The 27,387-nt window shown below is 40.6% G+C and overlaps 1 protein-coding gene across 1 annotated transcript in view; it reads left to right on the top strand.

Moving 5' to 3' along the window:
- RNF150 (ring finger protein 150) overlaps positions 1-27,387 on the top strand; it is a gene marked incomplete at its 5' end in the record, with an annotated part of 196,291 nt that overhangs the window by 146,498 nt on the left and 22,406 nt on the right. The window contains 2 exons of the mRNA XM_006030126.3: positions 6,879-6,975; positions 15,282-15,492. Coding sequence (XP_006030188.2) covers positions 6,879-6,975; positions 15,282-15,492 — 308 coding nt within the window. The remainder of the gene's footprint in view (positions 1-6,878; positions 6,976-15,281; positions 15,493-27,387) is intronic.

Raw genomic sequence — 27,387 nt, 5'->3', positions numbered from 1 at the left:
CCCCCCCCCGGTCGCGAAGGGGGGGGCGGGGCGGAGCCTCCACTTCCAGCACCTTCTGCCTGGCACATGGCCCTGGCTGCCCCACACAGACCCAGGGCACATGCCCCTCCATGCCCTCCCAGACCTGCAGCATGCAGCGGTGGGAGCTGCCCCACCCCCTCCCCCCCCCCCGCCGCCCCGGCTGGATAGCACTTGCCCCAGCCACAATCCCTCCCTCACTGCAGGGGCATTGACATGCCTCCCCACGCATCTTCCCTCCCCTCTCCCCCCCACCACAACAGACTGTCCAGCGTTGTAAAAGCGAAACCCGTGTCAGATTGTCGAAACAGGGTGTCAATTTACAAATGTTGTAAGTGGTATTCACCGTAACTCGAAATGTCATAAGTCGAGGACTGCCTGTACTTCAGTAGAGATAGATATGTCAGAGCCACACAAAGAGATGTTTTTAGCACATTGATTATTTCACTGGCTTCTTCACTAAAACATACTCTTTAGTTGCAGTGAAGTCAGTGATGGGTATCCTGCCTTTATTTATGCCATACCGAATAATACAGAGGGGAGATCCATTTCATTTATACCTTTTTTTCTCTATGGGACCAGATCTTACAATTTTTTTTTATTTTTAAATTTCACTCCATGGACCACAGAATTTAAATTGACAGGTTGAGATAAAATAGTGTACTACTTGGCTTTTGCATGTTGTACTGAAATAAGTTTTGGTTTAATAACCAGTTTTAAGAGGAGCAGTAGCAAGCATCATTAAAATAGGTTTTTGAAGGCATTGACACTGCACTGAATGCAACCATGTTCCAGTGTTCCCAGTGTGCTGTCAACTGTCCCAGTCCTGTCTTGTGTGTGATTTCAAATCTCCCTTCATTTTTTCTTCCCAATGTTTGGGGATAGCTAGGTTGCTGGTACTACTGATGCTGCTTTGTCTTCCTCTTACTAACCACTTCTTTCATTGCATAGCACTGTCACCTTCTAGGTTAATATCTATTTCTGGTTAATCTCTTTTTCTCTTTGGTCACCTCGTCTCTATCAGCACTGCATGCTATATCCTGCCCTGCCCTAGTTCACATTCTTTCCATGACTTCTATTCCATTAACAACCCTGCTTCACTGACCATGCTTCACTCATGATTTCCTCCACCTGTATTACTGAAGAAACCTAAATGTTCTGCAGAAACCCAAAACTCTAACCCCCCACCTCCACGTCTCAGGCTTAGTCTCCCTGACTCCATGCATTTTTCATGTTCTGGCCCATGTGTTGCTCACGAGAAAAGCCACAATCTATGCAGGCTTATTCCACTGCATATTTATCCTCTTTAATCAACTTAATTATCTTACCTTGAAAAACAGTCATACTCATGTACTCTTCACTAAATCTCATGACTACACCTGTAACTGCTGAAACCTCTTCATGTACCTTCCTAGCATCCCCATGTGTCCTGGCACGAGATTTAAGCAACTTGTTCTTGTTCTTATAGCCCTGTGCAATTTAGTTTTCTCTCTGCTTCTGTCTCCCTCTTGCCTCATTCCTTGTTTCTGACTAGAACCTATGTGATAATAAACTTTCTAGTTTGCTTGCAGTTCCAGAAATAAAAATAAGATTTCAATAAAGGACGTTGGGTAAACCTAAAATGAAAGCTGCTCAAAATGTTTAGCAACTAAAATCTAAGGAAAAGAAATCAGCTTGGAGCCATACAGAGTGTTTCATTTGACCCAAAATGTTTTGTTTTAAAATGCTTCAAAAAAAAACTTGAAATGGTATTTTAAGACACTTGGGTAAATTTATTTTCCTCATTTCAAATCAGACCACTTCATTCAGAAAAGTTGGTGTGAAATGTTTCAGCTTCCTTGGAATATTTTTTCATAGTCTCCTCTGCCCACTGAAAAAGTTCTGAGGCTGATTCATGTGTCCCAAATCTGCATTTTTCGACAAAGTGTTTTGGCAAAAATAATTCACCTGGCTCTACTTCTGACCTCTCTCCTTCTTGCCTTTTTCCATGCCGATCTCTGTGGTTCTTTCTCACCGTCCCCTTCACTTGGAAGACTTCTGAACTCACTGACATTTCTTCCAACTTCATCTTTTGTTTTAAATTGCTTTCAAAGTTCACTTCCTCAAGTGAATTTCAAACATTTAATCCTAAAGACCGCTGAGTTTTCTCAAATGACTGCATCATGTTATTGTTGCCCTTACATCTTATTCTTTGTTTGTCTTTTTCTACCTGCTGTGAATTATGAAGTCTTCAGGGCAAAGATCCCCTGATTGTTTGTTTAAAATGCCTTGTACATGTATGGGAATGTAACACGGGATAAAAAATAAAACAGAGCTTCACAACAAAATTTGCAAAAATAGATTCCTCATTTACCCAAACAGTGCTATGCAAAATGATAAAGAGATCATTTTGACCTCTGATTTGTAACAAATTCACAGAAGTTTAGGGCTGGAAGGGACTTTAAACCTACACATCTCATTTTGGAGCCATTGAAACTAACACATTTTCTAACAAATAAAATGATCCTTCAATCTGACCAACTGTTGTACAAATACAGGCTAAAACCAATTAAACTATAGTATATCATTTAATTTAGTATTTGAAGCAGTGCAAAGAGATACGTCACAAGGTTAAGTCACTTGACATTGATAGCTTTCCTTTAAGAGTGTTGTTCTATAAAACCAGCTGACCTCAAGGAGAGCAGAACTTCAGTTAAATGCCTGTAAAACATGAAAATTCCAAATTTTCTCTGATTAACAGTCCTTATGAAATGCTGTAATGTGATCTGTGGCCTCATTGAGGTTTGCAGAGCTGGAACTTGAAAACAAAGGGGGACTTTCAAGTCTATGTTGGAATGACCTGACCTTATTTCTGCAAGTTACATACTCTTGATCAGAAGCAGATTTTTGTCCAGTTTTTTTTTTCAAGAGCATATGAATATGCAAGCTCTCTAAAAAATACTTAAATTGATTATTTTGGCTAAAATTAGCTTTAAATGTTGGCACTTATGCTAGCATAGGGGTTTGGGTACATTATTAAAGAAAACAAATCAACTAATTAATAATATTTAATATAGTTATTACATATAGCTCAAAAACAAGACGTTGACTTCAGTATACTACATAAATCAACACACTCAAGGTAATTTGACTGAGCATAAGCTTTAAATGTAAATTATTTATTGGTTCTCAGTTATTGGTTCTTAGAGTAGCTCCTCGGGGATTGTAAATAAGCTATATATTGCAGTGCTTTCACCTACTGGAAATGCTTGTCTGATGATATGCTGAATACAAACCTCCTGGGATAAGGAGAAGGCAGGGATTAGATACTACAGAGATTGAAATTTGATGCATTATGTGGTTTTCCCAACAAGGCAAAAGCTGTTTTGGAAAAAGAGTTGTGAACCTTAGTAACCTTAGCAAAGTAGTGGCTTTAACTTTTAAGTATCATGATACTTCATTTACATGAATCATGATGACATGCAGTGTCGGATGAGGCCTGACAAACTTTGGTGTTGCAGCCAATTGATATAATTAGACTAGATTCAGCTTCCAAGAAGAGATCTGCTCTCTACCATAGCAGTATGAAGTCAGACTCAGAATAAAAGGGAGTATTATCAATTCTCTTTTAACTTTACTCCCAGAGGGTCCATGTCCACAAGAAAGGGAGCTGAGCTGAGTGAGTAAGGGTCTCAGATTTCATATACTTTTCGACTAGAATTTCTACTACTATGTAATATGAAATCCAGCAAGTATACAGAACGATACAACCACGTAGTAAGAGTAGTTAAGAATTAACAATGATGAAAATGTACCTCAGTATCTTCCAACTAGTTGAAAGACTGTTATATGTCTTTTTATGTGAGGAACAATGTTGGGGGTTTTGTGTTTGTTTGTTTTTTAAACATTGAGATGGAATACAGAAGCAAAATTATTACTTTGCACATATTGGACTTAATACATAAATATTCCTGTACATGAGATGATCCTGGCTTTCTCAGCAGTAACATCTTCTGTGCAGAGATAGTATTTCTGTTATTGATGATCTGCTAACTCAACAGATAGTATTAGTTTAGTTGGCAGATGTGCCCTTTTCCTGGTAGGTAACGACTCCTAAAGACACCAGTGAAATACATGTGTGGGTTAGTGAAGGCCCAGTGAAATGTAGAATCACAGTGAAATACGTGTTTATATGCCTGTCTTCAGCAGTGTGGACAATACCTCAGCAAAGTTCTGCCTGACTGAAATATGACATGCAAGGGTAGATATTTGAAATATTCCCTTATATACTTAAGAGAAGGCATTTACACTTGCCCTGAAGTAAGCCAATTGGATTTAGTCTGCAGCATTTCTCATTTTAATTCATATGTGTATATGGATCCTCCTATTTTAATATAAAAATGTCCTCTTTCAATTTTGTTCAAGTCCTTTGTATTTCTGTCCAATTTTTGTTAGGTAAGTGTGTATGCAAGTTCTTGCACAGAAACCTAGATGCCAAGACTACGGCTACACTGTTTTTAGATCCGTACAGTTAGGTCAATGCTAACAATAAAGTAGGTGGTATTATAGACTGAAATAGGGGTTGGAAATAGGTACAAAGTATCCTAATGCAGATGAAGCTACAGGGCATGTTCAGGGAGGAGCAAATATACATATGAGATAAGCTGGTGTGTCTTACTCTTGACTAAATAAATTCAGTGTCCAAGATAATGCAAAAACAGCTGTTTAGTGACAGAAAAGAAAATAGCAGATATTCTCATGAAAACCCAAAGATGAATGGGAAGAAACAATTTTTTCTTTTTTTTTTTTTACAAAATACTCTGACTTTCAGGAGAAGAGGCCTCTGCTCCAGAGTCTAAACTGAGACCAAGTCTCTGCCTCAACACACCTCCATCCAGCTGCAGTCAGGTTCTCCCTCGTGAAAATCTGGGCAAATGGACACCACCTCTCTCCTGGGGATAGATTCCCCTCAGATAAAATATTTTCAGAATAACTTACAAACAAACCAGACAAAGCCTGGCCAAAAGGCTGCACATGTTGCAGTAATTAAAAGGAGTGAGGAGCTCCCACTAGGCTGTGCGTGGGCACTCCCTTTGTGGAAAATCTCTGAAACTCAGACACAAAGACAGCAGATAATTTCCTCACTGAGCACTCTGGGAATTCTTGATTTCCTCCCTTGGATATCTTGATTTCCACACCCCACAGCACATCCTCCCGAGAAGAAGCAAAGGCATCCATAAAATGTACGCATTCAATCACTGGTTCTGAAAGGGGTACTGCAAGAGCCACAGCAGTGCGGTGCGAGATCTCCCCTGTGTGAAGAGGGAATTGCTGTCCTCCCCACTCTGCACCTGCCCCAGCTACCCCAGCAGCACCTGAGGCTGCTCCTCTGGGGACTGCCGCCACTGCTGCTGCCTTCCCTGCCCCCAGGCAGCCCCTGGGCCAGCCTTCCCCATGCTCCCAGCAGCATGGTCTGCTGCAAGGAGGCAGGCTGGTGGACACACCGCTCAGCTTGTCCCCTTCATTTCTTCCACACTCCAAGGGACTGCAGGGGTGATCACCAGCATGTGAAACCCTGCAGAAGCAACCTGAACACCCTTTGCCCCCTGAGCTACAGACCTGGGGCTGGAAGGGGGCAGAGAGGGGAAAGAGCAGGGCACGTCACAGTGAAGTCTTGCCCCCACTGCCCTTAAGTGGTATCAGGCAGCTAGATTAGTAGTTCTCAACTGTTTTAGCCTCAAGGCCCCCCTCCAGATATTTTCTGAATTTGGATCTATCTCAGTGATTTTCAACTCAGGTGCTGCAAAATTCAGAAAAGGTATGGAGGGGGCTTGAGGATAAAAAGGTTGAGAGCCACTGGTATAAAAACTAACCCTTTGCTTAAAGAGATTTTTTTAATGTCAATTTTTTTGATAATACATCTCAGCCTGGTTGATTTCCTCTGGCAAGGGAATGGAATATATGTTTTGGAAGAAAAAAATTATTTCTATCTTTATATACATACACACACACCTTTTTGGGTGTAAGAATGAAGTGTCCTGCCAGTATTTAATCCAGAAAAGCGTGTCCCGGGTATCAAAAGTTTGGGAAATACTGCATTAATGTTGGTTTATACAGCCTCATTTTTGGTTGGGCAGCTGTAGGTACCTTAGACTCATGGTCAAGAAACTATGCTACCTGTAACTGGATAAAATGTGAGCAAGATGCCTTGCATCATCCAGATGCCTTCACTGTCTTACTGGCCATCTTTTTCTGGCTGAAGGAACAGCATCAGCCATACATTAGGAAGAGAAATATACAGCTAGAGTGCTTCATTTCAATAGCTGGTGGTTTAGGAGCAGGAAGATAAAAGTAGTAGTGGTTTTACTTTTTCTTGCTCTTATTTTTCTTTCTTCTAAGTATTGTCTTTTCCCTGCCTCTGCCTTTTGACATTTTTCCCACAAAAAGTGAGTCAGTACAAACCATGATTGTAGGATCACCTTTGTGTTCTGGGGCCATCACTAGAGACCTGTGTGATTTGACCTTTACTACCAGTCGCATTCTCTTTACAAGTATTAGAGTTCACAGTCTATAAGAGTTTAAGAAAGTTTTTTTGCTGCTACATGTAACATACTATTTTTTCTGATTTTTTTGGAATTTCTAGTTTGTATACATCTTGCTGGCACTGGCAGGGGGCTGTGCACATACCTGAATGAGATAAAAGGGAAGGGCATTTTATACTGTGTCCGTGCCATTTTCTAAGCCTCTTGCATACGACAAAACCACACTTTCACCACTCCCAGATTTGACCAAGTTCAAAAGAAACTGCTAGGACTCGCCGAAAAACTCTTAACCTCTGTTGGGGTGGATGGGAATTTAAAATATCTTGCTTTTCATTGCAGGCATCTCTTTCACAAATCTTGTGTAGATCCCTGGCTGCTAGACCATCGCACCTGCCCTATGTGTAAAATGAACATTCTGAAAGCTCTAGGGATTCCGGTAAGCATGGCACGTGGCCGACCAGCCACAGAGTGAAAACCTCTCCTGTTTGGGCGCGTGCCCATCTGTTTCTCTCTCTCGGTTCTCAAACCACCCTTAGCGCTATGGTATGCTGATGTATTTGGGGGCACACAAGTGAATAATGCGTCCCATTTTTGCTTCCCATTCTTTACACCCACCTGTTGGGAAGGGTTGGGGGTGGGTGTGCGTGTGGTTTAGTTTGTTGAAAGTGTTTGTTTGTTTAAGGACTTGGATGGATTTCCACGTTCTCAAGTAGACCTTTTCCGTTTACTGTTTTATATTAGGACTGGGATTTTATTCTTGACTTCAGTCTTTATTGCAATGTCAAAGCAAAAATGTAAAACTAAAATTTCTCCTGAGGCATAAGAATAAGACCATTGGCCTCTAATGCTGACCACCAGATTTATGGCCCTTATGTGATTGGTCCCATCCCTTATCTTACAGCATAGTTGCAGTAGGCCTCCTGCTTATGAAACCTTTCCCCCAATTAATTAAACATGGAGTGAATCATATGATATAAGGACACAGACTGTTTGTCATCCAGTACATTCAGAGCTGTTTAGAAATCTGCAAAAAAAAAACAAACCCCAAACTGTGAATTGATACTTGAATTTTCAAATTCAGATGTTGCATATATCCAGTATTCCTAAAAGCAGGTATTATAAAGTTCACTGCCTTCTCCAGCAATAATGACACCATCTATGCATTGGGTGGAAAAGTAACTTATGACTGTACAGTTCAAAGCTGAAACACTGGTAGTTGGTGGACTAGCAGCTGCTCCAAATACCATCTCCAAGCAGAGATGGCAGTATGCCAGTTTTATATATCTGTGTGCTACACAAGTGAGCTGTGGCAAAACAAAGGAGAGTATATGAACAAATTAGGACAACTAATGTAGCTACCTCCAAGTGCAGCAATGAACTGTCACAGAGATATAATCCAAACAGACTACTGAGATGAAAAACAAGGCTGGTAGCAAGTGATGTTTTATTACTATGGAAAAATGCAGAAGGAAAAAAAAATCATGCAGGTGTGTTAACTAGCTTAGAACAATGAAAACTAAAACTGCCTATGAAATTATTATTATATCACTATATATAAGCAATTTTTTCTAACATACACATATATTGTCCACAAAGTAAAACATGAAAAATACATTAATGTTACAATCTGAAGCACCTGGAGGTCAGGAAATGTCAGAATTAAGGTTGCCTGTGCAATTCAGCATTGTGTTATACTCTAATGACTTGTTCATGCAGTTATTTTTTCATGGGGTCCCTGACTCAGTGCACAGGATAGGCAGTACTCACTTAGTGAGCAGTTTTACAATATTTAATTTTATCCTCCTCATTCAGTGTATGACACCATGTCTTATTTCCACATCATGCAGTCTGTGCTGAATGTAGAATTGTTCCTTTTGTCATGTGCGTTTCAGTGGCTTTATTACTGCAGTAGTTGAATGCTTCACAAGACCCCAAAGAAGTAAGATAGAATTATTATCTGAATTTTACCCATGGAGGATGTAGTCAAGTCTCCAGTCATTTTGAGTGCCCAGTTTGATAAGCTTTAGGCTTGATTTTTCAGATGTCTGGTATCGTCTACCATTTTTCATGTTCTTAGCACAGTTCATATTTACTTCAGTTCTAGTTCTGAATGGCAAGCACTTCTGCAAATGTGACCTGTAGTGACTCAGATTCTAGAAAATAAATAACATATTCTAATTTACATGACCTGCCCAACACCACATGCAAATTGCATGGCAGAAGCAGGAGTACAGTCGCATTCTCCTGAGTGCTGCTGAGGAGCTTTAGTAACCATGAAACATAGAATCATACAAAATTAGGGTTGGAAGGGATCTCAGGAGGTCATCTAGTCCAGCCCCCTGCTCAAACCTAGATCATCCCCAACTAGATTATACCAGCCAAGGCTTTGTTTAGCCAGGTCTTAAAAACCTCCAAGGTAACCTGGATACCATTGGTTAAAAACCTCTGGGTAACATGTTCCAGTGTTTTACTACCCTCCTAGTGAGAAAATTCTTCAGAATATCTAACCTAAACTTCCCTTGCTGCAACTTAAGACCATTGCTCCTTGTTTTGTCATCTGCCGCCACTGAGAATGGTCTAGCTCCATTCTCCTTTGAACCCCTCTTCAGGTAGTTGAAGGCTGCTATTAATTCCCCTCTCAGTCTTCTCTTCTCGAGACTAAATAAGCCCAGTTCCCTCAGCCTCTCCTCTGCAGTCATGTGCCCCAGCCCCCTCACCATTTTCATTGTCTTCCACTGGACTCTCTCCAATTTGTCCACATCCTTTCTGTAGTGGGGAGCCCAAAACTGAACACAGTACTCCAGATGTGGCCTCACCAGTGCTGAATAGAGGGGAATAATCACTTCCCTTGAGCTGCTGGCAGCACTCCTACCAGTGCAGCCCAGTATGCCATTAGGCTTCTTGGCAACAGGGGTACGCTGTTGGTTCATATTCAGCTTATTGTGCACTGTAACCCCCAGGGCCTTTTCTGCAGAGCTGCTGCCCAGCCAGTCAGCCCCCAGCCTGTACATGGGATTGTTCCATCCTAAGTGCAGGACTTCGCACTTATCCTTGTTGAACCTCATGAGATTCCTTTTGGCCCAGTCCTCCAATTTGTTTAGGTCACTGAATCCTAGCCCTACCCTCCAGAGTATCTACTGCTCCCCCCAGCTTGGTGTCATCTGTATACTTGCTGAGGGTGCACTCAGAGCATGGCTCCACAGCCCTGAGCGCAGCCTCCATGCACCAGGAAGAGCCTGACACCGCCGCAGCCCTCAGCTACAGCCCACCCTGTCCTGCCCCACGCAGATCTGGGGGCACATCTACCCCTCCCCATGTCCTCCCGGGGTGCATACAGCAGCTGGAGCTGCCGCCCCTGCCCTGCACCCCCCAGACGAACCACAGCTCTATCCTGTGCCCCTCCCCTTCCCCACTCCCTCACTGCGGGGGTCATTCATCTGCCAGCACATGCCCTTCCCTCCCTCCTTTCCATCCACCACAACAGACTTACCAGCTGCACGCAGCTCTCTATGCTGCTGGGCTGTGCTCTTCGTCACCTACGTACTGCGCTGCCTGCTGTGCTGTGCTCAGCCACATTAGGCTGAATTCCGATACAATCAATTTTCTTTATATCGGTGCCGATCCGATATCAGACCGATGTATTGGTGCACCTCTAATGTTTATATATGTTTATACCCTTGATTGATTCTTTGAGTGAGTGCTGGCCATGCAGGAGTTCTGTGGAAAAAGCAGTGTGTGTCATTTAAATAAAGAATAGAATCATAATAGAGACCATGCAGTTGCCCCAGTGGGAGAAAATGAAGATTATACTGGCATCCTTAATTTTAAATTTTGCAATCTTAATTTTTTCTATTCTATTTATTTGCATACATTTTTTTTAATATAATTTCCTAGCTTTCTTAGAAACAAAACTGAAAAAACACACTGCATCATTTGGAAACCATGCTGACCACGACATGGACTGTCAGCTAGTTAGGGCTGTTGGGTCTATATCATGGCTCTCTATCACTTAAGCTATTGGAGTACCAGCTAAGGTTAGGCTGTTACCATTTATGTGGACCAGGCAGTAAAAAGAAAGTGACACACCTTTTGCTCTAGAAGTTTAGACCAATTTACTGACAGCAGAGGGATGCAGAGACTCCAGATTCCTGGATTCAGGAGAAGGGGAGTGCTCTAGTGGTTACAGACCTTCTGTTTCTGCTTTACTTGTACAGTTGCCAAATGGTAACAGATCTCTGCTGAGCATATGTGAATTGAGAATTCCATATATTCTGCACTTGGATGAATCTGATTGGAACTCCACAGGCACAACCAAAGGCACATTCCTGGCACAACGCCATCAGCCTGCCAAATTTCAGTCCCTGGTCCAAAGTGTTCGGGTACTAGAGCTTCGCAATGAAGTGGTTATAGGATTTTGTTTAAAATGGACAAAACAATAGGACTCCAAAAAAACTCAGCCATAAGCTGAAGGCATATGCCTATCATGGAAAAAAGCAGCTTAAGTAGTTAAAGTCATAAGCAACTCCAGACCATGTTTTATAATGGGAAATATTGGGAAATTTTAACTATAGGCAGTACTTTCAGCTGTTGCAGCATATGTCATCTTCCTGCCAACTGTATGCTTATTGGTATATTTTGCAAAATTGGCTTATGTAAATATTAATGGTGTGGCTTTTCCTTCTAACAAGAAGGAACAATATTTTCTAATTAAAATGGATTTTAAAAGGTAGATCTAAATTTTTAATTGGTACGTGAAAATTTGGCAGTTTAGACGCAATTAACTCTTTTATAGTCAAGGTTTTCAAAATGTCTTCCTGAAATAAGGTTTTAATGTAAATAGATAAAGTTTCACAAGTTCTCAGCTCCTGTTCATTGAACTGGACCTCCATTACAAACCTTCACCACCATTTAGGTCAGTACAAGTTTGGCCTACATCCTTCTGCTAGTACCTGTATGTGCTCTTAAAGCTTGGCATCTTTGCATCAGGGTATTTAAAGTGACTCTCCTCTCTTTAAATTTCAAAGAGCTGCCTCATTTTCAAGATGATAATGTAAAAAAATTCTCTCTTTGAGTCCTCCTCCTTTCTTTAAATGTGTTCTAAATATGCTGCACTTTTTCTAGTAGATTGGATGAGTTGGAGCCCTTCATAAAAAACCATGGTACACAATATGCTGATGCCAAAGGAAAGACTCCCATTGATTTCAGTGAGCTCTGGATCAGACTGATGGGGTGCACCTGTATAGAAAAGGAGAGAAGCCAATACAACAAACAAAACTTACCAAATGTGTTTGTGTCATTCAAAGAGAGTCACAAATAATGATTTTTAAAGAACAGTGCTTCATATCATTATTATTAAAGTCTGCTACTTAATACAAAAGTAAACCTGCATGAATAAAAGTATGAATTACTTGAACTAAAACTGCCCAAATATCACTACTCAATGTTTTGTCTAGCTTTTCATTGGAATTTCCTATTTTAAGGGTTTAAAAGTCGCTGAATAGAGTCCTGTTCTCAGAGAGGAAATGCAGATACAAGGGCAGAGAGCAGGGATCAATCACTGGAAAAAATATTTCAAGCATTTTTGTAATTACAATGCTAAAAAAAAACCAACCATTTTTTTCATTAGATCGTTTAGAACTCAAAACCAAATTTGATTATATTATGACATTTCAAAGGTATTTATAATGAAAATGGGCTCTCCAACCACTGAAAAATGTGGGAAGGGAGCTATGTTTGTGCCCAGCAACTTTTGATTGTGCTTATAAAACTAAAATATGCATTGCTGCACTGAAAAGAATACCAGTTAAATGGGTTTCAGTAGAATTTCTTTTTCCTGAAGATTCAGTATGTCTTTGTGCCAGCCATTTTTTAATCTTTCTCCAGCTCTGAGTCTGCCTGCCTGTGAACTAGCTTTTTAAAATTTTCTAGCAATGTACTAATGTTTGTCCTAAATTTGAGTCTGTGAACAAAAAAAAAATGATCTGAGCATTTTAAATACACATCTCTTTCATTAAAAACTATGGCAAAAGAAAAAAAAAGATGTAGTAAAAGAAACAAAAAAACCAAGAAATTCAAAGGAAAGGGTAAACTTTTCTAACATCCTGATCCAGCAAAACACTTGAGCATATGCTTTACTTTATACAGTGGAATAGTCTCACTCCTACTCGGTTCAATAGGATTACTCCTGTACCTAAAGTTAAGCACATGTTTATGCACTTGGCTGAGTCAGATCATAAGGGCCGGAGGAATTTAGATGTCTTAAGATGCTAGCAGGCAGCTAATGAGATTTACAAAAGGGCCTCATAAGGTTATAAACCTAAATATATTAAAAATTATGGCTGTAAGTGTTTGGTAACTCCTAAGCTTAACAGTGTGTCTGGGTACCTGCAGTTCCAAATGTTCCTCTTTCTACTTGCAGAATGTGAATGCATCTTCTTATCGGTCATCCCCTTCAGTTCTCTTTGTCATTATTTTATACCACAACATAAAGAATCTGTTTCTGGTGAACAAATTGTATATATCTGTGCTGTGGAGAAAAGGAAATATGGCACCTCTGCTGACATGACATGGCATATTTGTTGGCAGAATTAGAATATTTTTTCCTGTGGATGTAGGTAGGCAGTTTCTAACAGAACTGCTACTAATGTTCATGGGGGTGCTTTCTAGTAATCACCCTTGTGCGAACATGAGAGGAACCCACACAGAAATACTTGGAAGATCACTAGAATTTTATTTTAGTTCATTCATCACTTTTTAATTCATGAGGCGGTACTTAGAGAAAGCTAGTAGAAATCTCAGCACTTAAAAACTGAAGCAAGCTATCTAACATTTTTCTTTCAGGGCATAGTCACGTGCTTGCTGGATATGTCATGTGTTTTAGTTTGGAGATGAAACTTTTGTTTTATTTTTGTGCGTTCTTGTTTTGTTTTTTAATTTACTTGACTTTTCTGAGACTACAAAATTGGGAAGACTGAGGATAGCATATAGCTCCTGAAATTCTTGTTTTTCCATTATTTTCAGCTAAGAGAAATAAATGATATTATAGGCAAAATGTAAAGCCCGGGCAGATATTAATATGGTAATTACAATATAAATTGTAATATACCACATGTTCAGAGAATTTATAGTGGGATAAAATGGCAAACCAGCCACAAAGATGTTCCACATCTGGTTTGTATCAAGCTTTAAACTAAATGTGTGGCATATGTCCTGGACACCTGATTGTTGGCCCTGGGCATAGGACAGCCCTGAGTCCTGGACCCAAGACCTGAGGCTGCCCACTGGCAGATCCTACAGAGGCATCTCCAGGTCCTACACCTGCAAACTGGAGCTGCCTTCTTCCCTGCTGCACAAGACTTGACATGTCCTTGTGCAGGGGACATTTAAAACTGTAGCTAATGCTACAGGGTGGGCAGCTGGATATTGGGGAACTCCCAACCCCCAGGCATTGTGCAGTTGGGGACAGGAATTTTATACCTGATCCCAAAAATCACATGCCCTGCCATGAATATCTGGCATGGCAGGATTTATGATTTTTGGGATTGGGCATAAAGTTTTTCAGATCCCAACTGCACAATTATATTAACATCTACCAGCAGCCTTAACATCATAAATAGTTTCCATTATGTAGCCAGTTCTCTTTATTCTGCTTTTTCTCCTGCACACGAATGTATGTGCCCAGTAGTAATTCTTATCAGTTCCCTATCTTTACTACAAACTCTGTGATACCAACTCAATAGAATATACAGTATTTTCACACATGCAACCTGTCCCAGGTATATAATACAGGCTTTGGTTTTGAAAGGCAGAATGAAGGAAAAAAAGATAGTTCCAGGGTTATGGCAGCATAGAGGATTATCCTCTGCTAGCTCACCCTTCCTTTCCCATTAATTAAAGCTGAATCCCTAGCTGCTGCTGAGAATTAGTCTCCATGGGTGATGATTTTTGAAGAGAGCTAGAGTTGCTAAGGCTCTGAAATAGCAGGAGAGAGACCAGATGCAGCTAGCAGACATCAAAAATGCCCTTTAAACAGTTAGCTTGATTAGTGGAACATCAAGACCATTAAAAAGGAGAGAGGATCATTAACACTTATGGAGTAAAGAACAAAGAGTCATTAAGTCAATTGACTCCCTCTCTCCCTGTTACTATTCAACTGCCCTGAATAGTAATATAATAGCTGCTGTACTGACAAGCAGGAAACAAAGCAGGGTTCTTCTATCCCTGGCAGAAAATCAGCTTCCCTGCTTAAAACACTAATCTCAATTTTGTGGGGCTTATTTTGTTGGGAAAGGTGTGTGTTGTATCTGAGAAAATATGGTATTATTTTGGGAAAGGAATGATTTAGAAGGTACAAATTCTCTTCCATAGAGTGCCTGGGTTTATGCTCATAATCTGACTCTGCATACATGTACTCATCTTTGACCTCATACTTTTACCAAATTTTGAGAGAGAATATATTATAGATGGTAATACTTTTTCGTGATAAACATTTCTCCACATACTCTTAAGTCTTACCACATATACTATTAGGAGGATATAAGTACACAGAAAGCAAACTAACTGTGTATTTGTTGGATGTTACCATTTACGGGCCTGAACTTTTAAATATTCATATGTGGTGCCATTGAAATCAGTGAGGTGACATTATTAGCAGTAGGTAAATGATTTAAAAAGAAAGGCGCAGAGGAAATGAAATGTACTGTGCTATGAACGCTCATAGTTTCTTCTTTTTATTTCCATTAGCCAAATGCGGATTGCATAGACGATATACCTCCAGATTTTGAATCTTCCATAGGTGGACCTCCAACCAATCAGATTACAGGAGCTAGTGATATAACTGTGAATGAAAGCTCCGTAGCTTTGGATCCTCCTGTCCGGACTGTGGGAGTGTTACAAGTCATCCAGGATGTAGATCCCTTTCCCCAGGTTGGGGAGGGTAACTTCACAACAAGCAGTAAGTTTCTACTTCGAGTAGAGTTTGCACTACTTGTCATCTAATAGCATTATGCAGAAACTGAAATAACAAGGCAAGCTTTGGAGGGCATTTTTTCCCCTGGAGTGTTTTCATTTCTTTAAATTTGGCTGAAATCTCGAGGAGATAAGGAATTTGGCTTAAAGTGGCAACCTTGAATATCATGTAATACTAATCCATCACAGACCCTTCCCGACGTTGCGTACCAGGGAATGTATTAAATATGATAAAACAGCAAAATGAAACTGAAGAATCTTTGAACAAACTATTTAAAGCAACACACAATAGATTAAAGTGTTATGGTTATCTTTGGAATTTACTTCAGTACGTGTGAACTTTTTCACCTTGTTCTTCTATGATAACCTAGACTTATGCTCTAGCTCCTGTGTTTAATATGCTCGTCAGATACATTTTCTGCTTAGTTGAGCTGGTCCTTTTCTTCTTGTCTGCCTTAATTCAAAATACTGTTTTTACGTGGGTAGCCAAATCACGTGATACTCTTAAAAATAGGAAGTAGAGAGGAAATACTGCCATTGTTTATTTGTTCATGTATTAATTCCTGAATTTGATTTTCTTTAGTTCTTGCTTATTATTTATTCTCAGAAGTCACGTATTGGTAACTGATTATTTAAGCTGGAGCAGTTTGTGTACAGATCATTAACTCTGAGGCATTCACATCTCAGAAGTGTTGTATTCTGCAACTCCCAGATCTGTCAAGCTTTAAACTAAATGTGTAGCATATGTCCTGGACACCTGATTGTAGCTAGGAGAAGGAGTAAGTTTAGCAATTCCAGATATACTTAAAATTGGAAGCTATTTATGCTTCAGTAGCATAATGCAAAAGATGGGGTTATAAACATTTTCCCTATTGTATGTTCCCTAACTTGTCATTCAGAAAAAAATGTATGTTGAATTTCTTTGTGCCTTTTCATTATTTTCTTTACATCACTTGGAGTTTTATTTACATCACTTGGAGGCTATTTATTGATATCTATTCATCTTTTCAAAAGGAGTATTGGTCAGAAAGCCTATACTGAAAAACAGATTTTTTTTAAAATTCAAGAAGTAACAGTTCACTAGTTGTTTGTCCAAAAAGAAAACATAGTAGCAGTAATAGGTGTTTTTACCCTGTTTTCTTCTAGTAATTTTTACTTTTTAAATGGATACATGCATACTAACAATCCCCAAATATCATCCCCATCCCCTTTCCCTAAATAACATCTTACATTAAATAAAAAGCTTGTTAGCTCAAATGAGTGTTAGAAATTCTCACTTGTGGACAAAAGTAAAAGGCAACTGAAAGACATCTTTCTGAGCAATTAATCCATACTTATGTGTGTATGCACACGCAAGTGTATGTGCGCTTGCATCATGGGTGTGCTTGTGGGCAGAAAACACCCATGTGCCTGCATGACCTAGGATACAAGAATGTGACAAATACTAGTTTAGGTACAGGGCTTGTAGGTATTTTAATCATCACTATCATCAGCCTTGTTTGGATATTTTATTACTTTTTGTGAATGGAGAAAGAAGGAAAATAAAATGAGATCCAAATGAAAAATAGCAAAAGCAGAGACAGCATGGGGTGGGCAGCAGCAGCGAGGAGACCCCAGCATTGATCTCTGCTCCCTGCAGAGCCAAGTTGTGTGGCAGGCCAGTGCTGGTCCCTGCAGCGCGACCTAGCTCTGCAGGAAGCAGAGATCCGCGCCAGGGTCTCCTCACTGCTGCTGCCCACCCCGCGCTGTCTCTGCTTTTGCTATTTTTCATTTAGACCTCATTTTATATTCTACTGCCCGCCCCACGCTGCTCCATATCTCTGCAAAGCCAGGTTGCACAGCAGGGACCAGCACTGCCCTGCCGCGTGACCTGGCTCCACAGGGAGCAGAGATCCGCACTGAGGTCTCCTTGCCGCTGCTGCCTGCCCCATGCAGCCCCGTGTCGCTGGGGCAGCAGCAGCAAGGAGATCCCCGGTGCAGACCTCTGCTCCCTTTGGAGCCAAGTCACATGGCAGGGCAGCAGTATACAGCTGTTTCCCTGCAAGCCCAGCTCCAAAACTCCAAAATTTTTCAAAACACTTCCAAAACGTTTCGGATGCCTCGTTTTGTTTCAGAGACGTTTCGAAGCCTTCTATTTTGATTCAGATTCGGTGTTTTGGGTGCCGAAATGGCCCAAAACGCCTCTGAAACGAAACAGCTGCCAAAATTTCACACAGCCCTATCAGACACCCACTGGAGAAGTGTAGCCTGCCTTCTTTTTCTCTGCACTCATGAGTGTCCTGTACATGCTAAGCCAATGCCTTAGGGCTAGTGCATGAATCGGCATGTAGGCCACTGTCCCCTGGATCTACTCAAGAACCTCATTTGCTCCGGGCACAATATGGAGAGGCTTCAGAGCTAAGGGACCATTAAACCAACTGAGGGTTGTAAGGAGTATCCTCTAGTCCTTCCTCTTTTCCGACAGCAAGGGCTGCCTGGCAAGATGGTGTCATGCCAACTACAGTGATTCTACTACACAAAGAGCGCCCTTTGATTTAACTGCTTAATCCAGTCTTAAGCCTGCTTTGAGCCAATGAAGCATTTCAGTGCCACTGACCCACTTTCTAGAGATTTTGTATCCAAGAATGATGCCGTTGCTGAGATACAAAAATCAAGTTGTTCTCATGTTAGGCTGTCAATTCCTTATCCTCATAAAAGAAAATACACCATCATAGGGTAACAAGACTGAACAAATGTACTGGTATTTGCTTTCCTTTGTGCAGATGGCAGCAGAAGCCAAGTACACTTGTCACAGTTTGGAGAATCTATCTTTGGCAGACAAGTTCTGTTGGATCTGGGGGACTCTTTATATCTGTATTAGAGTTTTATCATTTTGTCTAGAGCTGTGTGTTTCTAGTAACTTCTAAAATAGAGATTCATAGTGAAACCGTTTCAAAGTCTGATACACAATCTCAGTTCTCCTTTTTCAGAATGAAATATAAAGCTTTAAAATTCCTTGGCAGGGTGTGTGAGTTTGCACCATTTCAGCAAACAAATCCACTCAGGAACTGAACTTTGTTGTTCATTTTTCAAGGGCCTGACAAAAAACCAAAACCCTTCACATTCATTTGGGAGTTTGGGGTTTGAGTTTCAGAGATAATGACAACTTGCAATTTGGGGGGAAGCGGTGCATTTGCTCACCACTACGAAAATTAGGTTCTAGAGCTCTAGGGTTTTAGCCCAGTTGCGGGACACAGTTAGGACACAACCTATACTGCAGTTTTAAACCCAGTTGTAACCGAGTCAGAGGATAACCATGATGTAATTGTCTTTGTTGGGACTGTTATATCTTGCTTTAGAATATAGATCATAATCTTGTTCATTAATTGTATTATTTTCAGAATGGTCCAGGCACTGTAAGCTCTCTGTCCCTTGCTTGAACTTGGCCCGTCTGTGTTTTACAGTTCTGAATACTGCCAGTAATTTATGATGAGGTATTTGTTTTTTGGCCTTAGTGTTAGTGACAGGAGAGTACTCCTAAGCTGAGGCTGCACTGGAGATTTTTTTCTTGTGATTGAACCTGTGCAAGCTGCAACAGTGCAACGTGGACATAGCACATCATACCCAGACACTGAGCTCTTGGGCAGTGTCCCTGCTTTTGTGGATAGTTTCACTTATCCCATGGAAGTGCTGGTGCATCTGGAGGTAAGGAACTTGCAGTCTTTCCTTTCTTCAGAAATTTGTTTCATTTTAATTTTAACTTTTTTTCTGTTGTTTTGCTGTTTTGGATGAACTGTGTGGTTGCACTAATAGGTTCTTTCTCCTTTTTGTCTCCAACTAGGAGCCATAGCCAGGAGGCCTCTTACAAGGGGCCATCTGGGGAGTACATTTTCAGAGCACCGCAGATCAACTCCCATTAACTTGTGTGGACTCAAAATTTCATCTAAGAAGTTTTGCCAGTGCTTAAATTTTACTTATGTGTATGTGCACAAAGGACAGTTTCTGCCTCTGAAAAGAGGATATTTTTCTCAGGGCCCCAAACAATTCTTCTAAGCAATGAATAGCTGGATGGAATTCAGTGTTCTAATATATATTTATTGTTCTAAAATATATCTTTAGTGCTCGTCACTAAGTTAAGTACCTCCTGGATGACAGTAGACAGCATTGACTCAAGGACCAGCACTCTTTCAGCCAGGCATATTAAAGCAGCCAGCACAGCACAACCCCAATCTTTACGGCCTTTGGGCACAGCCAACCATAAATATGTGTCGTTTATTCTTGTTAACAAATCCAAATGTTAACATGAAAGATCCCTGCATGACTTTTCAGGATTCTCATCCTTTTGTGTTGGGGCATATGACTTACGAGGAGAGGATGAGGGAACTGGGCTTATTTAGTCTGGAAAAGAGAAGATTGAGAGAGAATTTAATAGGCACCTTCAACTACCTGAAGGGTGATTCCAAAGAGGACAGAGCTAGACTGTTCTCAGTGGTGGCAGATTACAGAACAAGGAGCAGCAGTCTAAGTTGCACCTAAGGAAGTTTAGGTTAGATATTAGGAAAAACTTTCTCACTAGGAGGGTAGTAAAGCACTGGAACAGGTTACCCCGAGAGGTTGTAGATCTCCATCCTTGGAGGTTTTTAAGACCTGGCAAGAAAAAGCCTTGAGTGGAACAGTATGGCTGAGGGGATGGTGCTGCTTTGAGCAAGGGGTTGGAATAGATGACCTCTTGAGGTTCCTTCCAACTTTAATTTCCTATGATTCTGTGATTCTTAAGTTCAACTATGAATGTATGCTCTAATAGTGAGCTGATCTGTGTTGAGTGCTGTCACATTTTGAAACACCATTAGCAGTTTAGAGGAGGCTGCATTCTACCTAAGTATTGATGGTGTAGTTAGGAGCTGGATTGTGGCTTTTGGCTATAGCCCTGAACTAGGGGGGGTGCCTACTGGCAGTGCCAAGGGGCACTGCCAAGTGAGTTTGACTTTGGGCAGCACAGGAGAACTACACATTTTGCAGCACCCCTTTGGACATTGATGAACACTTTCCTTTCTGCAGCTTTCAGTGTTTGTGCAGAGAAGAATCAAGACTATATTTCCAGTCCTCTCTTCCCCACATAGGAGGCATTTCCTCCCCTGAGTATGGAATCAGACAGTCTTTAAATTTCCCCAAGCACAGAAACTTCAGTGGTTTTAAACAAAGAGTTCCCAAAGCTTGGGTGGAAGGCCCCTTGCTTGTTCCCCTTCATGCATTCAACCTTCAGTGCAGTATAATTAACATTAAATGACTTGATTTAAAATATCCAAGGTCAGTTACAGAATAGCAACAAGTATTCAGTTATGTTAGCTAGTTGACATGGAGGGGGGAAAGCATCCATTCATTTTTTTCCATCTATCTGTATTTTCAAGCTTTGTTTGCTTGAACGTATCTTATTCTTGGTAAGAGCTATAAATCCCATTAGCTTTTCAGGCTATACAAGCTCCAGAGGACCACATATACCAGCCCCCACAGCAGACTGACCTGTTTGAGAGTGACTGACATAGAACTGCCCAGACCTTCCAAACCCCCTTGGGGTGAATCAGATCCTTCAGAGGTAGGGGAGTTTTGATGCACAGATCTTCCCTTTGGTGCATAGGAGGTCTCAGCTGTCTCTGAAATTTTAAAGAAATAATTCCTGAGGCAGCCCTCTAATGGTAGAGGTGAAAGGGGCAGAGTCCCAGGTTCTGCCCCCCTGCTTCTGTCGTTAATCACAGAACTTAACAATGCAGAAGTAATTGTTATTAATTTATACAACAATAATGTCCATGGGCCCCAACTGAAATCAGAGTTTAATTGTGCTTGGTTTTGCCCTTGCCATAATAGAAAACAGACCGACCCTATTCTGAGAAATATGGATGAGGCAGCAAACAAATAAATCTAAAGAACGAAGTGGAAGGAAAGAAGGAAGGACTAAGGTAGACAGCATCATCAGTCTTACCTTCACTTAGTTGAGGAGAGGGAACAAGTTAATGAAGGTATGACAGGACCAATAAGTAAACTGTATGGCCTTGGTGTTTTCTTAATTCTCTAGGACTATCATAAAGCAAGCTACTCTTCAGCCCCCTACATGTGTACATGTATTTGGATTTATGTGCATGAAGTTTTTCCTAGCTGCATTGTTTCAATAGTAAAAACTTTATTTCAGCATACCAGTAGGTTGGTCAGCAGTGTAAAACAAAAGGTTTTTAACTCCTATGGAAAGCTGTGACAAAAACTCAGTGTTTGCAACAATTTGGGTGCTTTTCATTTTTAAATGTTGTGGTTCTGCTTATACACGAGTGAATTTACATATGGAAGTAATCCAGTTTCACTTTTATGTTCACAGAATCAAGGCTATATTTTGTACCCTCCTATTGTGAGTGCTCAGTTTTCATCAGGAAACATGACTTAAATTTAACAGGAGGGAAATGAGAGACTGGGTTGTCTTTGTGATGGGTGCTACAAGTTAGTTTTAGAAGAAGGTTTGAGAGACCAATTTCAAGAAGCATCTAAAACTTTTGTGCTTTAAAGCTATTTTCCAGATTGTTTTTGGCTTACAAGTTCAAGTTCAGGGCTTACAACCTAATACAAGTTTTAAAATATCAAAAGCAGTTCACTTCGAGTTTTAGGTGTGGTTTTTTGTCAGTTCTTCTTTTGACTTGGGGCTGTCCAAGTGGTGGCCCATGGGCCCCTGCAGCTACCTCTCTAACTGCCATGCAGCAGGGGAGGGGTAGCATTGTGCACTGCTGATGCTGCCAACGTGGCAGGGAATAAGGAGTCTGCCCATTCAGCCCTGTGGCAAGGATTTAGGAGCCCACCTACGGCAGGGGTTTAGGAGCCTGTGCTTTGGTGCTGCCTCTGGTGGTGGCGGGGAGATCCTGGGAGCCTGCCCCTGCAACATATGGCCCATGCAGTGCGCAGCACCCAACCTCTATTTTAACTGAATCAGTTTGATGGGCATAGATGACGAAGTGCAGGTAATGTAGTGATATCTGCCTGAATTTGCTGATGGCTTGAAACTGTTCCTCTGGGAAGAGATATTGCCCCATGACTGTCAATGGTGCACTCCATAGTACAAGGAAAAGAGAACAGCAGGTCATACTGATCAAAAACATAACCTAGCTGCTGAGTTAGTAGTGGGTGGGGACTTCCTGCTGTCACAGGCTCTGGATGGGGGAGAAGGTCTCCTCCTGGCATCTCAGAGAGGTAAGAGGTGCCCTTTTCAGCATAACATACGTAGGACAAAGTTCTAGATCTCCTTAGTCAGTTCTTAAACATGAAAGATGTAAATCTGCAAAGTACAGAGGGGAAATACTGTAAAATATACTCAAAAATTGGTTTCCTTTTTTGAGACACTCAACAGGCTAGCATGATGTTGTCTTCATTTTCATTTTGATTAATATATCCAAGGCCCTTCTCTCTCTGAAGAGAGCACAAGAACATGTGTTCTGTTGTGATAACAGTTAAACCCTATGTTATAACATGTGGTTTCTATCTGAAAACCCACATTCGGAAATCTGTGGTGTAAGTATTTCTCTTCCATTTGCTGCATTCTGATTAGCATGATGCTGCTAGATGACAAAGAAAAAAGAGCTTCTTATAGGAAAATACAGGAACAAGATGAAGCCGACTAGAAAAGTGGGGGAAGCTTATGAGATGATGATGAACACTTCACAAGCACATACTTCTTTCATTCTATTATCTCAATTGCAAAATCAGTAAGCTGATTTAAAAAAAAAAAAGTAACCCTGATTCCTGATTTAATTATAAAATGAGACAGCAATATCCTATTAGAATAAAGTGCTATTTCACTAACATCACAGGTAAATGAGCACTTTTTGCCTCTGATTTATGGCATATTTAACAAGTCTGAGGCATTCATGCAGGAGCTTTTGTTTGTTTGCTAGACATTATAGGGACATTTGAGCTAGTTCATGTACTGGATGTAGTAGCACAATGCCCTGTCAGGGTTGATTTATTCTGCTGAGATAGTAGCACAAGTAAATTACCCCAGACATAGCAGCACCATGTTAGCGTGCCTATATTGTTCCCAGTATCCAGTTTAACTCATACATTGTGTACGGACATGCCCTGTGTCATTTTTGTACAAAGTACAAAATGTAATTGGTAATGAGATTTTTTCAGATATTTTTCTCATGTATGAAAAAATATCAACCACTAGAGATGCAGTAGTCTTACAGTAAGAGTTGTTAGAAAGGATGACCCTAAGCCAGTCCTTCACTGGAATTTCTAATGCCTGCTCTCCCATCTGTTAAAGATTCATAGCAGGAAGACATACTTTAAAGGAAAAGCTACTAGGAAACTCTGGAATGGAGGGATTATATTTTGGATTAATCAGACTGGACAGTATCTCTTTAAACTACTAGTAATTACTGTACATTTCACTCAGTGGCTGGAAGCACTGGGATTTGTTTGCAGGAATTCTTTATAAGGCTAAAATTAATGTGGCAAATAAATACTTCAGTTTACATGTCATTAGCCAGGATCATACTAGTGCTCACATGTAACTCTTCCTTCCCGGTGGAATTCGGCTTAGGCACAGTATGTTTGTTTTCATTCTGACGGCTCTACTGCTAAATGAAATAATTTGGCAATATTTAAGTTTTTTATTTTTTTCAAATCCCAGTGACATTCTTCAATCATGTGGAAGGTTTTAGTTTAAAACAAATACTTTTAGGTCACAGTGCTCAGCTAAAATACAGCGTTTAAAGTATGAAACAGGTATTTCTATGTTTGATGGCTACAGATAGGTTGAGATAAATTAAATGGAGGCCAAAGCTTATCGGCTTTAAAACAGCAGTCAAAAATGTGACTTGATGTAAAGTGTACAGTAACACTTCCATAGGTTCAGTATGTCTGATCCTTTTAGAAGCATTGCTTGCAAGGAAGATAGAGATATAAGTAACATGCCTCCGGGGACCAGATGATCCAGTCTTCTAGGAGCCTCTGTTTCCAGTTTTTTAATGATTTATTCATCTTTCCAATGTTTTTAAGAATTGTTTTAAGTACAAGGAAAGGACTAGATGGAACTGTCTGGAAAAAAAATACTCTTTAAATTAGAATAGAAATAGCACAAGCTTTGCAGTTCTGTCTAGTCAATAAGCACCCTGCTGTCTCTCAGCTAAAAAGTCAGTTGAGTCTTTTTGCTCATTTCAGGTAAAACTACCTTAAAACACAAGACATGTGCACCTCTTCAGTCCCATGTAAGGCTTTTGTTGTTCTCTGCAGAGGAAAAGTTTACCTGTTGGCCCTGGGGGTGCTTCCTTGAAGCTTCATGTAAACAGGTAGTTGCACCTGGATAGAGTCCTATGGACTTCCTGGGACTCCCCAGCACACTGCTTGCACCTAAGAAATTGCAGGGCCCAGATGCCTTAATTCTGGGCTGTTCTCATGAGTTTTCCACCAGAGCAACTTGTTAATGCTAGAAAAATGGTTGAAAACTTGTCCACACTGGACTCATTTGAGATAGAAGGCCAAATAATTAATCAGATGATCCTCATCTCCGTTGCTACTAGACTGGGCTAGATTTGCCTTGGTGACCTAGAACTGAGACTGAGCTAATTCCCTCACATTAGTTGTTCTTCTTTTTGTAACCTTCTTCTCATTTTGGTGTGTAATTGTCACATCTCAACATCCCTGGAGCAGGCAGTTTTTTCTCCTCTTTCATTTTATGAGTTATATGAACAAAGCAAGAAAAAAGGTGCTAATTAAACACACAAGCAGGGAATGTTCAGTTATTTAAAGACAGTAACATGGAAACCTTAGCTTGAGATCTCATAAGGTCAGGTCAAACTAAATCACTTCTTACACTTGTCTTGAAAGTTTGGTGGGGGTGGGGAGGCGAACAATGCTTAAAATTAGTGAGTTTAACATTTTTTATTTGAAACACTTTGTTACCTCAGTTTCAAGTAAGGGAAGGGCCAGAGATTTGGGGTCCCCCACCCAAATAAATCTGTATTATGAGGATATTTTTAAATAAGATTTTGAATCCACAGGCTGGATCTGAGATGCTAAAGAAGATTTTTTTTAAATGAATAAATCAAACATATTGATCCATTTCAACATAATTAAGAACTATGTTTGAATTAAAAGGAGATTTCATTTAAACTATTTCAAAGGTTTTATTGGGATAAGACAAGAAAAAAAGTGCCTGGTAGGCTAATACTTAATAATTTATAAAAATATGTGTTTGTATGTGCATGCATTTATATGTACCCTCTCTTAGTTTGATGTTGTGGAGCCAGCCCTGCTGAGAGAGATAAGATCTTGGAGCCTCCTGATCCAATTACACAATGGTTCCACTTCCAAGTCCTAGTTTATTTCATGTTTCAGCTGGACATAATTACTTTTAGAATTGCATGTTTTTTCTTTTATAAAATTAACTCCGTTTTTTACTTAAATCAAGAAGTATTTCCACATCCTCGTAGCCAAACAGTAAAAGCTCCCTGAAGATCACTCAGAGGACATATAATATGTTTTATACTGTCCAGAACTGAAGACATACAGCCTGTCTTTCTGACCTAAGGAAAAGAGCTGTGATCTTAATTTAAAAAAACAATTGTCTCCAGATGGATTAAGGCTGTTAGTTCTGTAACCTACAGACCCCCAAATGTATAGGTCGATGGGATTATTAAACGTCCTTAGACCAGAATGTTGTTGTGTTGGGTGCTATTCGGGCATGCTTGCATATTGTTACTAAATGCTCAGTGAATGTTTCTGCTCAAGAGAAAGGAGTGCTATTCACTGTATCATCCTACCCCGCCTCTCCCGCTGCCCTCTCCAGCCTTGGTTGTACCAGATTTATGGATATGCCATTGCTACCAGGATAAAGTGGACCAGCCACACACACATGTTCCTTTGCCACCATTTTTCAGTGCAAAACCAAGCAAAAAAATAAAACCTCTTTTTAATGTAACGGTATTGTTGGAGAGGCACTCAATATTCCCATAAACGAGAGCCGCAGGAGAAAGTCACCCCCATGCAGAGCACAAAGCATGGGCATACTTAAATCCCATTTTACAACCTCAGATTAAATCACAGGCTTTAAGTGCTGCATAGGCCATCTGCACAGAGGTAAACTTCAGCTGAAGCCTAAACCCAAGAACCTGAACTTCAGCGCTTGGGAAAATATTGACAGGAGACTTAAAAGTCAGTTGGCAAGCAGGGAATGTTTGGTTACTGCAGTAGAAAAAGAATCAATGTGATGAGGATAATGAGTTAATGGAGCATTGCAGTTGGAACCATTTCTGTTCATCTTCTCTGTAAAGAAGGTGCGGTGTGAAATGTGTTGCAAGAGTTTTCATTGAGGGCCTGGTAGAAGGTGTGGCCAGTTACTCATATCGAGGATGCCAAAATTCCTAAAATGTTGAGGGATTTTGTTTTGGTTTTGATTTTTCCGTAAATCAGGCCCCGTAGGTATTATCCAACCTCCAGCAGTCAATCTGCAGTGGCAAAGGGAGAAATGTGATTTAAGATTTTTGTTTTCCCCCTGAAGTAGCTGGTTAGCTTGTAAACGATGGTTTTAACTGCTACCAAATGTGAAAGGGATGATAAGATGTGTTTGCCTGCCATGGTCAGGAGCTGGAGATGGAGACCTGGCAGGACCCTTCCAGGCCTGTGTTTCTAAAGTTTCTAAGAATTTCTCCTTAAGAAAGGAAAAACACTCAGATGGAAAATCTTGTTCCACTTCAGCCACTTGTGAAACCTCTCTCCCAGCTGCTTGTTCCCCACCCTTACCCCGCCCCTTTTTAAACAGCACTGTTGCTTCTGAGTTGGGAGAAAGTGAAAAATAAGAACAGTCTCAGGTTTCTTTACCTTGAGGGATGTGTTTACTGTACCTCCAGCACCAGCTGGTGGTGAATCA

The sequence above is a fragment of the Alligator sinensis genome, unplaced genomic scaffold, assembly GCF_000455745.1.
Source record: "Alligator sinensis unplaced genomic scaffold, ASM45574v1 scaffold554_1, whole genome shotgun sequence".
Classification (NCBI taxonomy): Eukaryota; Metazoa; Chordata; order Crocodylia; family Alligatoridae; genus Alligator; species Alligator sinensis.
This window is presented reverse-complemented; position numbering and strand designations above follow the sequence as displayed.